We start from the raw sequence: 13,078 nt of genomic DNA on the forward strand, positions 1-13,078 counted from the left end.
TTTCCAAATCGAACATTCGCTATCTTTGTCATACAACGGACTGAGTCAAATAGAATATGACGACAAGACAGAGACAGTTTTAAATATTTGACATGGCATCGGGAATATATTGAGTTGTTGATTAAATAATATTGATAATGTATTTGATAAATAATTGATTTAAGACGTGGACTTAATAAAAAGTTATTTATTGTTTATTATTTATGTAATGAAGATCCAAGCAGAGAATACATTGGGATATATTCTGTGATCCAAGTATTTTTTGTTAAAGATGTTCAAAATTGTAAGCGTTCCATAGTAACAATATATTATTAAAAAATCACTTTAACACTTTTCTTCTTTTCTCGATTGAGTATTAGTTTTGTTGTGCATATAAATTATTACAATCACTAAATACATAGTTAGTGAAAAAATTATCACATTTATTAACCGAATTAATAATTTGCAATTATACAAATAACAGTTATCCAAGAATATTCAAAAGCCATCTCTTGAAAGGTAATGATGACATTGTCAAGTAGAATGATAGTAATGTTTACATATCCATACGAGTGTAAATTTTACTACACGTAATTTGTCGTGTAAAGACATAAAAAGTAGGGATAACCGTAAAATATTTGCGAATTATGTACCGATGTTGTTCTGAAGCTATTTCCTTGTGGTATTTTTATGATTAACTATTTAGATGGGAAATAAGCCACAATTAAATATCGGTTAATTTGATTAATCGCGGCAGGTAAAGTAAAATTCTTCTTTCAGTACAATAAAGTGTTACTTTACTGCCGCAAATGAGTACAATAATGAATGACTTTGGTGACGGTTGCCGATAAAATAAATTATTAGAAGAATTTTTTTACTTAGCAACAACATTTATATTTAATTTAGTAGTATTTTGTATTTTGACAACGGCATCCGATTTGGGCGTGGAGACGTTAATAAAATTATTTTTTCAATTTAATTGTGGCTTATGTACCGATGGCCTTAAATACTAAATCTGTGTATTGGTATACAATTTTTATTAAAACTTTTTAAAAGTGCTGTCCAAATGGATTTGATATATTTGATTATGATTGCATATTAGATTGTAGACCATGCAGATCTTTTTATGAAGCATAACTTTTCTTCGTAAAATTAATAATAAAAGGTTTATAGATGAACATGATGTGGTAAATTAAAAATATATGTAAAAAATTTTCAATTATTTTTTTCATTAGAAGGATCTAATTGCTTATATTAGAACATAGTTTTTAATCAAAAACAACTTCTCATAATAACAACTTTCGAAATTGTGAAAAATAAAAATACTTTATCCTTGAGCGAAATTCATATTTGTTGACATACCTCGGACAATATAGATAAAATTTGATATGTGATGGCTCAATCTTTGGTTTTAGATTATTCAGAACTTTTTATGAAGAATAACTTTTTTTCATAAAATTAAAAATAACAAGCTGAAAATGCATTATCATAACGAAAACTTTGTTCATTTACGTATTTCAATTCATAATATGGAAAACTGCTATTATGAAAAGTTGCAAATTATGTTTTTATATGCAATTATATCCTTTTAATTTAAATATTGTGAAATAAAGGTACTATTGAGCTAAATTCATATTTTTTGACAAATCTCGAATAAAATAATAAAATTAAATTTACGATGGTTGCATCTTAAATTTTGGACCATGCAGATCTTTTTATGAAGAATAACTTTTCATCGTAAAATTCATAATAAAAATAAATCAAAATGATGTTGAATATCCGTAATTTGAGAAAAAATTTTAAATATTTTTTTTTCATTAGGAGGATTTAATTGCAGATTAGAACATAGTTTTTAGTTCCATACATTTTGTCATAATAACAATTTTCAATATATTGTGAAAAATAAATGTACTATGACAATAAATTGGAATTGAGTTTTAGAAAAGACTTCCGAACAAACATCAACTATTGGTAATAAATAATTTTATAGAAAAATGCTGTTTCTAAAAACAGCCAAGTGTGTGGCAATGTACCTATAGAAATTTGTAGACAAATGAAATTATTTTATGACCTTGTCGGCATACGATTGAATTTTCTATGGGAAAGGACTTTAAAGGCAAGCGTCCACAGACCCGCATCGTACGCATCGGACGCATCGTACGCAACGGATTTTAGTTTGCCTTGTAGAGAAACTTATGTAACCGCGTCCACTGATCCGCATCGTACGGATCGCATTATCGATTGTCAAACTAAAATCCGTTGCGTACGATGCGTACGATGCGGGTCTGTGGACGCTTGACTTAAAGGAGCGTTTTACTCATAACACAGTAATAAAGTGTTTATTAGGTACCTGACAAACCGTAATAATATACAAAACAGCAGGCTTTTTAAGATCTTACCGACAAACCATTATATCAGGCAAATTTAAAATTTTTAGGAAATTGTATGTAATAATTTATTTGTTGACCTGAAAAAATTATTCTAAAAAGCGGTATGAGGTTACTAAACCATATTCCAATAAACGGATAAATTTATTAAAGGGTAAATGGAAACGTTTCGGGACCTAGAATTTATATTCCATAAATTCCATAAACCGGGATATTCCTATAACCGGTACTCTAATAAGCGGGTTTGACTGTACAATATACAACAATCTCTGCTAATGGGATCTCTTGGCCCGAGCGTATATCTATTTTTTACCGCCTAAAAATGGAGCTATGTGCTTCATAGGTAAGACAACACATGTTGTCGTTAATGATTTCGCTCATCTGGTTAATTATTGTGAAATATTTAAATTTAACTATTTGCTAAAATAGATAAAAAACCTAAATTTTAAGCGTCCAAGCAAAGTTTTTGGGGATCAAGAACCCCAAAATTATGGCAGGTTTAATTTTATCTTTAATCTGACATATCAAATACATGCACGCTAGTAGTACCTACTGGCAATATAAAGCGACAAACTATGCGTAACTGCACAAGGTCATCTCCGGAGGGTCAAATATCGAAAATCGATATCTATCGTCGATGGGCAATATGCATTGCATAAGTTTGGAATACAAATTCTTACATATTTATCAAGGGCATAGACGCAAAATGTCGCCTGTCAAAATGTTCAATGTGTTTTAAATGTAGGTATTCATTTTTTCGAATGCTGAGAAAAGTAATCAAATTTTTTGAAAAATTTTTTAGAAAAAAGAAATCAGAATGAAAAGGTTTTTATACCTTTATATTAAACCGTAGGCCCAAGAGAACAGACTACTGTTCTTTAATCCCAAATCCACACTATCGGTATAAAGGGAGACTAGTAGTGTCTGTCTTAATTTAATTAATTAATTATTAGTTCGATCATAACTTACATGTTTGAGGTTGTAATTCAATTAAAATATTCCACATTTCTTTAGTAGCTTTCGTGTAATAGCCTATTTCAGCATTTGCGTGCAAACCAAACACTTCAGGGCTGTTGGTAAGAGGTAGTTCATCTATAAATGCTAAAGAAAAAATACGTTAACATATTTTGTCTAACCTAATATAACTTTGGAATATGAAAAACAAATTTTGTATATTATAAATACTACTACTACTCCTGTAAAGGAAAAAACCATTGATGAAAGTTATAGTATAGCCCTCCATATTGGAACATTAGTAAATTAGAGAAGAATAGTCCGTCGCAAATGGCAAAGAACAAGAAACGTGATAGATAAAACAAAGGGCATAGCCGCGTAAGATGATGGAAAATGCCCCCAACTCGATTCGAATTCCTTATAGGTCACCATTTAGCTTAGCACATATAGAGAAACTTACTTTCTGAAATTTTTAGCCCCCTAGGTGGTCACGTGACCCACCTAAAGCCTAATTAGGCGTATTATGTTTTTATTTTTTATCTAAGCCGCATCGAGACCTAGCGAAAATCTTTAAATAAAAAAGTTTTAAGATTCAAAAAGTTCTGTCTGAAAAATTAGTTTTTTATTTTTGGCAGGAAATTTAAATTTTTATAACGATTTTAAAATTTTAAATTAGTATAAAAAAATAACTAACACATTCATTCTTACGAAAAAAAATTATAACTTACATTGTTGCATAGTGTTACACCCTGAATTTTTTCAGATTTTTAAAATTGGTGAAACGTACTTTTCACCGCACTTTTTCGCTTTTGCTTTGTTTTTTGATACAATTTTATACAGGGTGTTTAAAAATGGTAACACCGTAACTGGGATAGATAATAAATTATAAAATAATTAAAAGTACATTCTTTCACGGTTTTTGCTCTAAATTTTAAAGAACCGCTTGGATTGACATGAAATTTGGCATACGTATAGCTTACATTTCAGAGAAAAAGTGATCTTGTGCCTATGTGTGCTTTTGACCTGGGGGTGACTTTCACCCCTCTTGGGAGAGAAAAAATATACCTATGTCCAAAATAAGTCCGGAAATGGGTAAACTGTCTATTTTTAAGTAACTTTTGTTCTTTAGAGCTTTTTTGCCAAGTCAACACTTTTCGAGTTATTTGCGAGTGAATATGTTCATTTTTCAACAAAATAACCACATTTTAAGACGGTTTTTCGCAAATAACTCAAAAAGTAAGTATTTTGTAGAAAAAAACGTTCTTAGCAAAATATAGCCTATAAAAAAGTAAAAAAATGGTGTACGGGTTAGGTCTCTGGATCTCGTAGAACCAGAGTTATAAGCAATGAAAAACCGATTAATATTCACCAAATTTCAAATAGAATATTTCGACGTGAAATATCCAAAAAATTAAGCACCTTTTGGGGAAAACCAATTTTAACTTTTTTAAAGTCTTTAAAAAAGCTTTATTCCTGTTTTTACAAAAAGTTTCTAGCATTAAATTTAAGCAAGTTACGCTCAAAATAAAGTTGGTCGCTTTTGTTTTGGCAAAAAAAATCGGGAAGACCACCCCCTAATTAGCAACTTAAATGAAATTAATCGTTACCGCTCCACAAATTATTTTACTTATTTTGTGTTTATATGATCTGTAAGTTTCATCGATTCAAAGTGCTTATTTTTGAAAAAATTTGGTTTCAAAGTAAAATTTAAAAAATTTTAATTTTGAAAAATATGCTTTTTTTCAAAATAACTTAAAAATTGTTAGAGATACCAAACATCTCGAAAAACAAAAAAAGTTAGCATTGCTTTTCTGAATATCATGTATTTTTTTGTTTTTCTGTTAGATAAAAATAGATTAAGAATTGGTGTTTCTAAATTTGCATACATTCGTGATCAGTGACTCGTTCAACCCCTTTTAACTACAGCCCTTTCAATAATAAGGACTTTGAACTGATGAAACTTACACATCATATAACTATGCACTACATGCACTATATATATATATATATATATATATATATATATATATATATATATATATATATATATATATATATATATATATATATATATAACAAGGAGAGGTTAACGCGAGTTAATAGATATCGGCATGGCTCGCAACAATGAAAATACAAAATATGCATAAGATGGAATGCAACCACAGACACGTGTTTCTGACTTATTAGTCGTCATCAGTATGGTATAGCCAAACAGGAGCAACGAAACCAATTTGTGGCTGTAATGTTAGAATGATGACGACTAATAAGTCAGAAACACGTGTCTGTGGTTGCATTCCATCTTATGCATATTTTGTATTTTCATTGTTGCGAGCCATGCCGATATCTATTAACTCGCGTTAACCTCTCCTTGTTTGATTTTAAAACGTTTTAAACGTTTGGCATTGCTGTACTCAGGTAGCTGTAGCTTCCTCCGTGGATGTGTTAGTTGTTGCTCTCGAATCCTGAGGGTCTTCTAACATTACAGCCACAAATTGGTTTCGTTGCTCCTGTTTGGCTATACCATACTGATGACGACTAATAAGTCAGAAACACGTGTCTGTGGTTGCATTCCATCTTATGCATATTTTGTATTTTCATTGTTGCGAGCCATGCCGATATCTATTAACTCGCGTTAACCTCTCCTTGTTTGATTTTAAAACGTTTTAAACGTTTGGCATTGCTGTACTCAGGTAGCTGTAGCTTCCTCCGTGGATGTGTTAGTTGTTGCTCTCGAATCCTGAGGGTCTTCTAACATTACAGCCACAAATTGGTTTCGTTGCTCCTGTTTGGCTATACCATACTGATGACGACTAATAAGTCAGAAACACGTGTCTGTGGTTGCATTCCATCTTATGCATATTTTGTATTTTCATTGTTGCGAGCCATGCCGATATCTATTAACTCGCGTTAACCTCTCCTTGTTTGATTTTAAAACGTTTTAAACGTTTGGCATTGCTGTACTCAGGTAGCTGTAGCTTCCTCCGTGGATGTGTTAGTTGTTGCTCTCGAATCCTGAGGGTCTTCTAACATTACAGCCACAAATTGGTTTCGTTGCTCCTGTTTGGCTATACCATACTGATGACGACTAATAAGTCAGAAACACGTGTCTGTGGTTGCATTCCATCTTATGCATATTTTGTATTTTCATTGTTGCGAGCCATGCCGATATCTATTAACTCGCGTTAACCTCTCCTTGTTTGATTTTAAAACGTTTTAAACGTTTGGCATTGCTGTACTCAGGTAGCTGTAGCTTCCTCCGTGGATGTGTTAGTTGTTGCTCTCGAATCCTGAGGGTCTTCTAACATTACAGCCACAAATTGGTTTCGTTGCTCCTGTTTGGCTATACCATACTGATGACGACTAATAAGTCAGAAACACGTGTCTGTGGTTGCATTCCATCTTATGCATATTTTGTATATATATATATATATATATATATATATATATATATATATATATATATATATATATATATATATATATATATATATGCACTATAAACTACATGCACGAGCCAAGAAACTTGTGAAGTCGTAACGATTAAGTGCATTTAAAATACTAATTAAGGGGTGATTTTCTCGATTTTTTTACCAAAACAAAAAGGGACTAAGTTTATTTTGAGCATAACTTGTTTAATTTTGATGCTATAATGTTTTTTATAAAACAAAAATGAAGCTTTTTTAAACACTTTGAATAAGTTCTAATAAGTTTTACCCGAAATGTGCTTCATTTTTGGTTATTTCACGTTAAATTATTCCATTTGTAATTTGACGAATATGAACATATTTTTCATTAGCTATAACTCTGCTTCTAATAGGTATAGAGACGTGATATATACAAGATTTTTTTAAACTTTTTACAGCCTATATTTTTGCTAAAAAATTCTTTTCGACAAAGTACTTATTATTTGAGTTATTTGGAAAAACCGTTTAAAAGCGTGGTTATTTTGTTGAAAAAATGTACATATTCACTGGCAAATAACTCGAAAAGTATTGACTTAGTGAAAAAACTCTATAGAACAAAAGTTACTTAAAATTAGCCAGTTTATCCATTTCCTGACTTACTTTGGACGAATATTTTTTCACCCCCGAGAGGGGGTGAAAACCACCCCCAGGGCAAAAGCACATATCGGCACAATATCACTTTTTCTCTTTGACTTGTTAGCTATGGGTATGCCAAATTTCATGTCAATCCAAGCGGTTCTTTAAAATGTAGAGATTTTGCAATATTTTACCGTTAAAGAACGGACTACCTACAATTAAAAATTTTGTATTTATCATTGGTGCGCATACGGGTAATGGCCTGAACTTTTTAAGGAAAAAAAGAATAATACGCCACTATTAGCATATTTCAAATTAACAAGTTGACGGACAGAACGTCTATAGACGTCTAATTTCCATTGATGTAATGTGACACAACATCTATGGACGTTGCATTATTCCCTATTCTACTTTTCAAAATACATAATAGTGTCACAACACTTGTTTATACATTTGACGCATTGTCCGTCAACGTGTTAGCAATCATTTTTGAATTCCTCGTTAAATTTGTGACAAAAAATATATCTTCCTATTTTTTCATACGACGCGCCATTTTTATGCAAGAAATAAATAATATTAACCCTTACAAAGTACTCGGAACTTCTATGTAAGTTTCTATACATCTACATTATACTCGTAACTCGTACTCGTACACCCTTATAAAAACTTAATTCCAATACTTTGGAAGCGTTAAGCTACTTTATTTTTTGAAAAATGACATAACGGTATAATAAATATTTAAAAATAGTTTTTTTGTACAGAACAATTTTTAGATCAAAAATGACGCAACTGTAGTAGGGTTGAAAATGGGGGGATTAAATTAAGATAATGAAATTCGAATCACTGGTTATATAAAAATAAAAATAATAAAAGCCATCATTGTAAGAATAAACGCCATACCGATGCTCTGGACGGTTACTCTTTATTTAATCACTATTTAGTGTAGGAAACAGAGGTTGAACCTTGCAAAATGGACACAAGTCCGGTTTTATTTTTTTTTGGTATATCAAGGGGTGCTTATTATGAGACTAACTTTTTCTTAAAAAATTTCGCCCCGGAACCCCCCTTTTCACCCCTTTAAAGGGGTAATTTGTGGTTTTTGCGGAACGTAGCCCTTCCTGTACCTTTTGCAAAAAATTTCTTTTATAGAAATAAGAAGAGGACTATATTTTATACGATTTACTTCCCAACAGCATATGTCTATCACCCACCGTTTAGTGGGGGTGGGGCCCCAAAGTCGACAAGTTTTTAAAAAAGATGTTTTTAAGAAAAAATTATTTTTTCCTAACTGTAATGAAAATTATGAATAAATCTTGTGGCAGTTATTCAGAAATAAGTGACTGATTTTTTGGTATAGGTTTCATTTAAGGGTAATTATTGTCCTTTTTTTAATTAAGGGTGTTACAGTTTAAAAAACCCCTTTTTATACCATCTGAACCGTTTATGCTAGAGTAAAAATACTTTTAGCGATTACCCATGTACTGGTGCTATTTACAAATTTGTATAATTCACCCCCATTTTTCCCCAGAACCACCCAAAAAAAAGGAAGAATTAATAAACAAAGTGATTTTCTTGGAATACTTCACACACAATGCCCTTTATTAATATACTTTATATATCATTTTGTGCACGTTATTATTGCCCATGCATGGACACCAAAAGCGATTTCCTAGTGCAACCCCTGTAGCCAAAAAAAAAAAATAAATAAATAAATAAAATTGGGGGCGGAAAAAATATTTGGGTGTTTCTCAAAAATATATATGGTTATTGCAACATTCCTGCGGAAACCACTCCTATCCTTGAAAATATACTGCAGAAACTGCCCCTATCCCTTGGCGAGCATGTTTTTACGATTTTCTCATTACCTATGCATTATTTTTAAACAAAACTTACACAAGCTTTAAATACCATTATTTACTCTAAAAATTAGGTCCTATTAATTTTTTCGTATAAGCAACCGTTACAGCGCAGTGGCGCCGTAAACCTCAGGTATGCTTTGGCGGGCTCCAGTTTTGTTTTTTTTTCGTCACGTGTTCGTTTTATTAATAAAGTACTTATGTAAAATAAAACAACACAGTGTAACCTACATACATATTATGACCTATGCACATTTTACATTCATTGCGCCCCAAAGCCACAGTGGTGGCCCAAAATCAATTATTGCATATTTTCGCCACCTACACGCATTTTATTACCTTAATGCTAGCTTAATAGCACAATATTCACGCTTAAGTGGTCGCTAAGCAGTGGCCGAATGGCTTGAAGATTTACAACAAATGGTTGACAGAGTGGTAGAAGTCAGCCAAGAAAACGGATTGTCCCTAAACACAAAAAAGACACAATTTATGGTAATCACAAAAGCTCAGCAGCGCCAAGAAAGCATAACAATACATGGAGAACAAATTAAAAAGGTTGAAAAATATAAATATTTGGGTACAATAATTAATGAAACTAATGAGTACACAGAAGAGATTAAAGCAAGAATAGGACAGGCAAGAAATGCTTTCAACAAACTGAAAAAAGTACTCTGTAGCAGGAACATTACAATTTCTTTAAAGATAAGACTTCTGAGATGCTACGTGTTCTCCGTATTATTCTATGGGTTGGAGGCTTGGACATTAAAGAAGGATGTTTCGGACAGATTAGAAGCCTTCGAGTTATGGGCCTACAGAAGAATATTAAGAATAAGTTGGGTGGATAGAGTCACGAACATCGAGGTGTTGAGAAGAATGGGAAAAGATAAAGAGGTTTTAAATACAGTTAAAGTCAGAAAACTACAATATCTGGGACATGTTATGAGGGCCGAGCGTTATAACTTGTTACAATTAATAATGCAAGGAAGAATACAGGGTAGAAGGAGTCGCGGAAGAAGACGCATCTCCTGGTTAAACAATTTGAGAGCTTGGTTTAATTGCACTTCTGCTGATCTCTTTAGAGCAGCGGTATCGAAAGTGCGAATTGCCGTGATGGTTGCCAACCTTCTTAGAGGAGATGGTACATGAAGAAGAAGCAGTGGCGGATCCAGGAAGGGGTGATGGGGGCGATCACCCTCCTCCCCCTCACAAACCAAGTGATATTATATTTAAAGTTTATAAAAATATTCATTTATTTTTATAGAAATACTTATACTATATTGTTATTTTTATAAGAATGGCGTACTTTTTATGCTTTAGCGACAGTGGCGGATCCAGCATCCTTAAGAGGGGGGTGCCAATTAGCTAAATTTTTATAAAAATGAATGAATATTTTTATAATCTTTAAATATAATATCACTTGGTTTGAGAGGGGGAGGGTGATCACCCCCATCACCCTCCCTGGATCCGCCACTGTTTAGCGACCACTTAAGGGAGAATATTGTGCTATTAAGGTAGCATTAATGCAATAAATTGCGTGTAGGTGGCGAAAATATGCAAAAATTGATTTTGGGCCACCACTGTGGCTTTGGGGTGCAAAGAATGTTAAATGTGCATAGGTCATAATTTGTGGGTTAAACTATGTTGTTTCATTTTATATAAGTACTTTATTAATAAAACGAACAGGTGACGAAAAAAAAAACAAAAACTGGAACCCGCCAAAGCATATCTGAGGTTTACGGCGCCACTGTGCCGTAACGGTTGCTTATACGAAAAAAATTAATAGGAACTATTTTTTAGAGTAAATAGTGGTCTTTAACCTTGTATAAGCTTTGTTTAAAAATAATTCATAGATATTGAGAAAATCGTAAAAATATGCTCGACAAGGGATATGGGTAGTTTCTGCAGTATATTTTCAAGGATAGGGGTGGTTTCCGCAGGGATGTTGCAATAACCATATATATATTTTTGAAAAACACTATTGATGAAGCATATGCATATATGGATCAAAAATCAAATTTTTTTCAACCCCTTATTTTATTGATTTATTTTTTGGCTACAGGGGTTGTACTAAGAAATCGCTTTTGATGTCCATGCATGGGTAATAATAACGTGCACAAAATGATATATAAAGTATATTAATAAAGGGCATTGTGTGTGAAGGATTCCAAGAGAATCACTTTCTTTATTAATTCTTCTTTTTTTGGGTGGTTCCGGGGAAAATGGGGGTGTATTATACAAATTTGTAAATAGCACCAGGACATGGGTAATCGTTGAAAGTCTGTTTACTCTAGCATAAATGGTTCAGATGGTATAAAAGGGGTTTTTTAAAATGTAACACCCTGTAATTAAAAATAGGTGATATTAATTACCCTTAAGTGAAACCTATACCAAAAAATCAGTCACTTATTTGTGAATAATTGTGACAAAATTTCTTCTTAATTTCCATTACACTTAGGGAAAAATCATTTTTTTTAAACATCTTTTTTAAAAACTTGTCAACTTTGGGGCCCTACCCCCACTAAACGGTGGGTGATAGACATATACTGATGGGAAGTAAATCGTAGAAGATATAGTCCTCTTCATATTTCTATAAAAGAAATTTTTTGCAAAAGGTACAGGAAGGGCTACGTTCGGCAAAAACCACAAATTACCCCCTTTAAAGGGGTGAAAAGGGGGGTTCCGGGGCGAATTTTTTTAAGAAAAAGTTAGTCTCATAATAAGCACCCCTTGATATACCAGAAAAAAAAATAAAACCGGACTTGTGTCCGTTTTGCAAGGTTCAACCTCTGTTTCCTACACTAATTTTAAATATTTAAAAAATTTTAGATGAAGAATGACGTAACTGTGTAAAACGTTGAAATGCGGGGATTAAATTAAGATAAGGAAATTCGAACCATTAGGGATAAAAATAAAAGACATCATTGTAAAAATAAATGCCATACCGATGCTCCTGGATGATTACTCCTCATTTAATCCCTATTTTAACTATTTAAAAATCGTTTTTTTTGCTCTCATCAGAAATTTGTCTTTTTGCAGTTACGTCATTCTTATTCCGGACCAGCGACATGATGATTGCATCTTAGATTTTAGACCATGCAGTACTTTTTATCTTCTTCGAAAAATTCATTATAAAACAGTTATTATTTAAAATGCTTTTGGTAAGTATTCGTAATTTAAGAATAATTTAAAATATTTTTTTTTTGTTAGATGTACCGGGTGTCCCAATAAGAATGGCTCTCGGCCATATCTCAGGAACCGTTTATAGTACAGCTTTGAGAAAAAAATATTTATAACAAAAGTTGCCTCGGGAAAAGCCTGGAAATGATTTTTATAGTTATAGGTTCACCGCTAGAGGGCGTAATTGAATATCAAATATTAAAAAATCAAAATTTTACAAAATTTACCTAATGAAAGGGCACTGGAAATCCAATCATCATATTCTTCATAAAATTCTGCGCATATTTGATTTCACAAGTTTAAGTCTACCTTTGCAAATAAGAGGTGGGGGTGAGTGGGAACTTCTTATGAAAAAATGACTGTAAGTCCGGTTCTGCTAAATCCAATTTTGCATACTTGGTCTTGTTGAAAACAGCTCTTTTTCGTCAATGTAACTGTCTTATTTTCGAAATAGCCTAGTGAGTTATATGCAAGCTAGGAGGCGTTATTTAATTATTTTCAGAAATCTAGTTTTCTTTGGAAAATATTAAATACAAGTATGCATTTTTAATCATGTATTACAAAATTAGACCAAATTAGCAACATAATACCGAAACCGCATGTCGATACCTTTTTTCTATCTCGAGGTATCTCAAGAAAAGTGTAGATTTTAAACATTACTGACATTAAACACACTGTTACTCTC

The 13,078-nt window shown here is 32.2% G+C and overlaps 1 protein-coding gene across 1 annotated transcript in view; it reads right to left on the bottom strand.

The window, feature by feature from the left end:
- Positions 1 to 13,078, bottom strand: part of LOC114336768 (dynein axonemal heavy chain 10) — an 863,661-nt gene that overhangs the window by 35,750 nt on the left and 814,833 nt on the right. Inside the window, exon 60 of the mRNA XM_050648469.1 lies at positions 3,336 to 3,467. Within this exon, the coding sequence (XP_050504426.1) occupies positions 3,336 to 3,467 (132 nt within the window). The remainder of the gene's footprint in view (positions 1 to 3,335; positions 3,468 to 13,078) is intronic.

Source organism: Diabrotica virgifera, chromosome 4 (genome assembly GCF_917563875.1).
Source record: "Diabrotica virgifera virgifera chromosome 4, PGI_DIABVI_V3a".
Lineage (NCBI taxonomy): Eukaryota > Metazoa > Arthropoda > Insecta > Coleoptera > Chrysomelidae > Diabrotica > Diabrotica virgifera.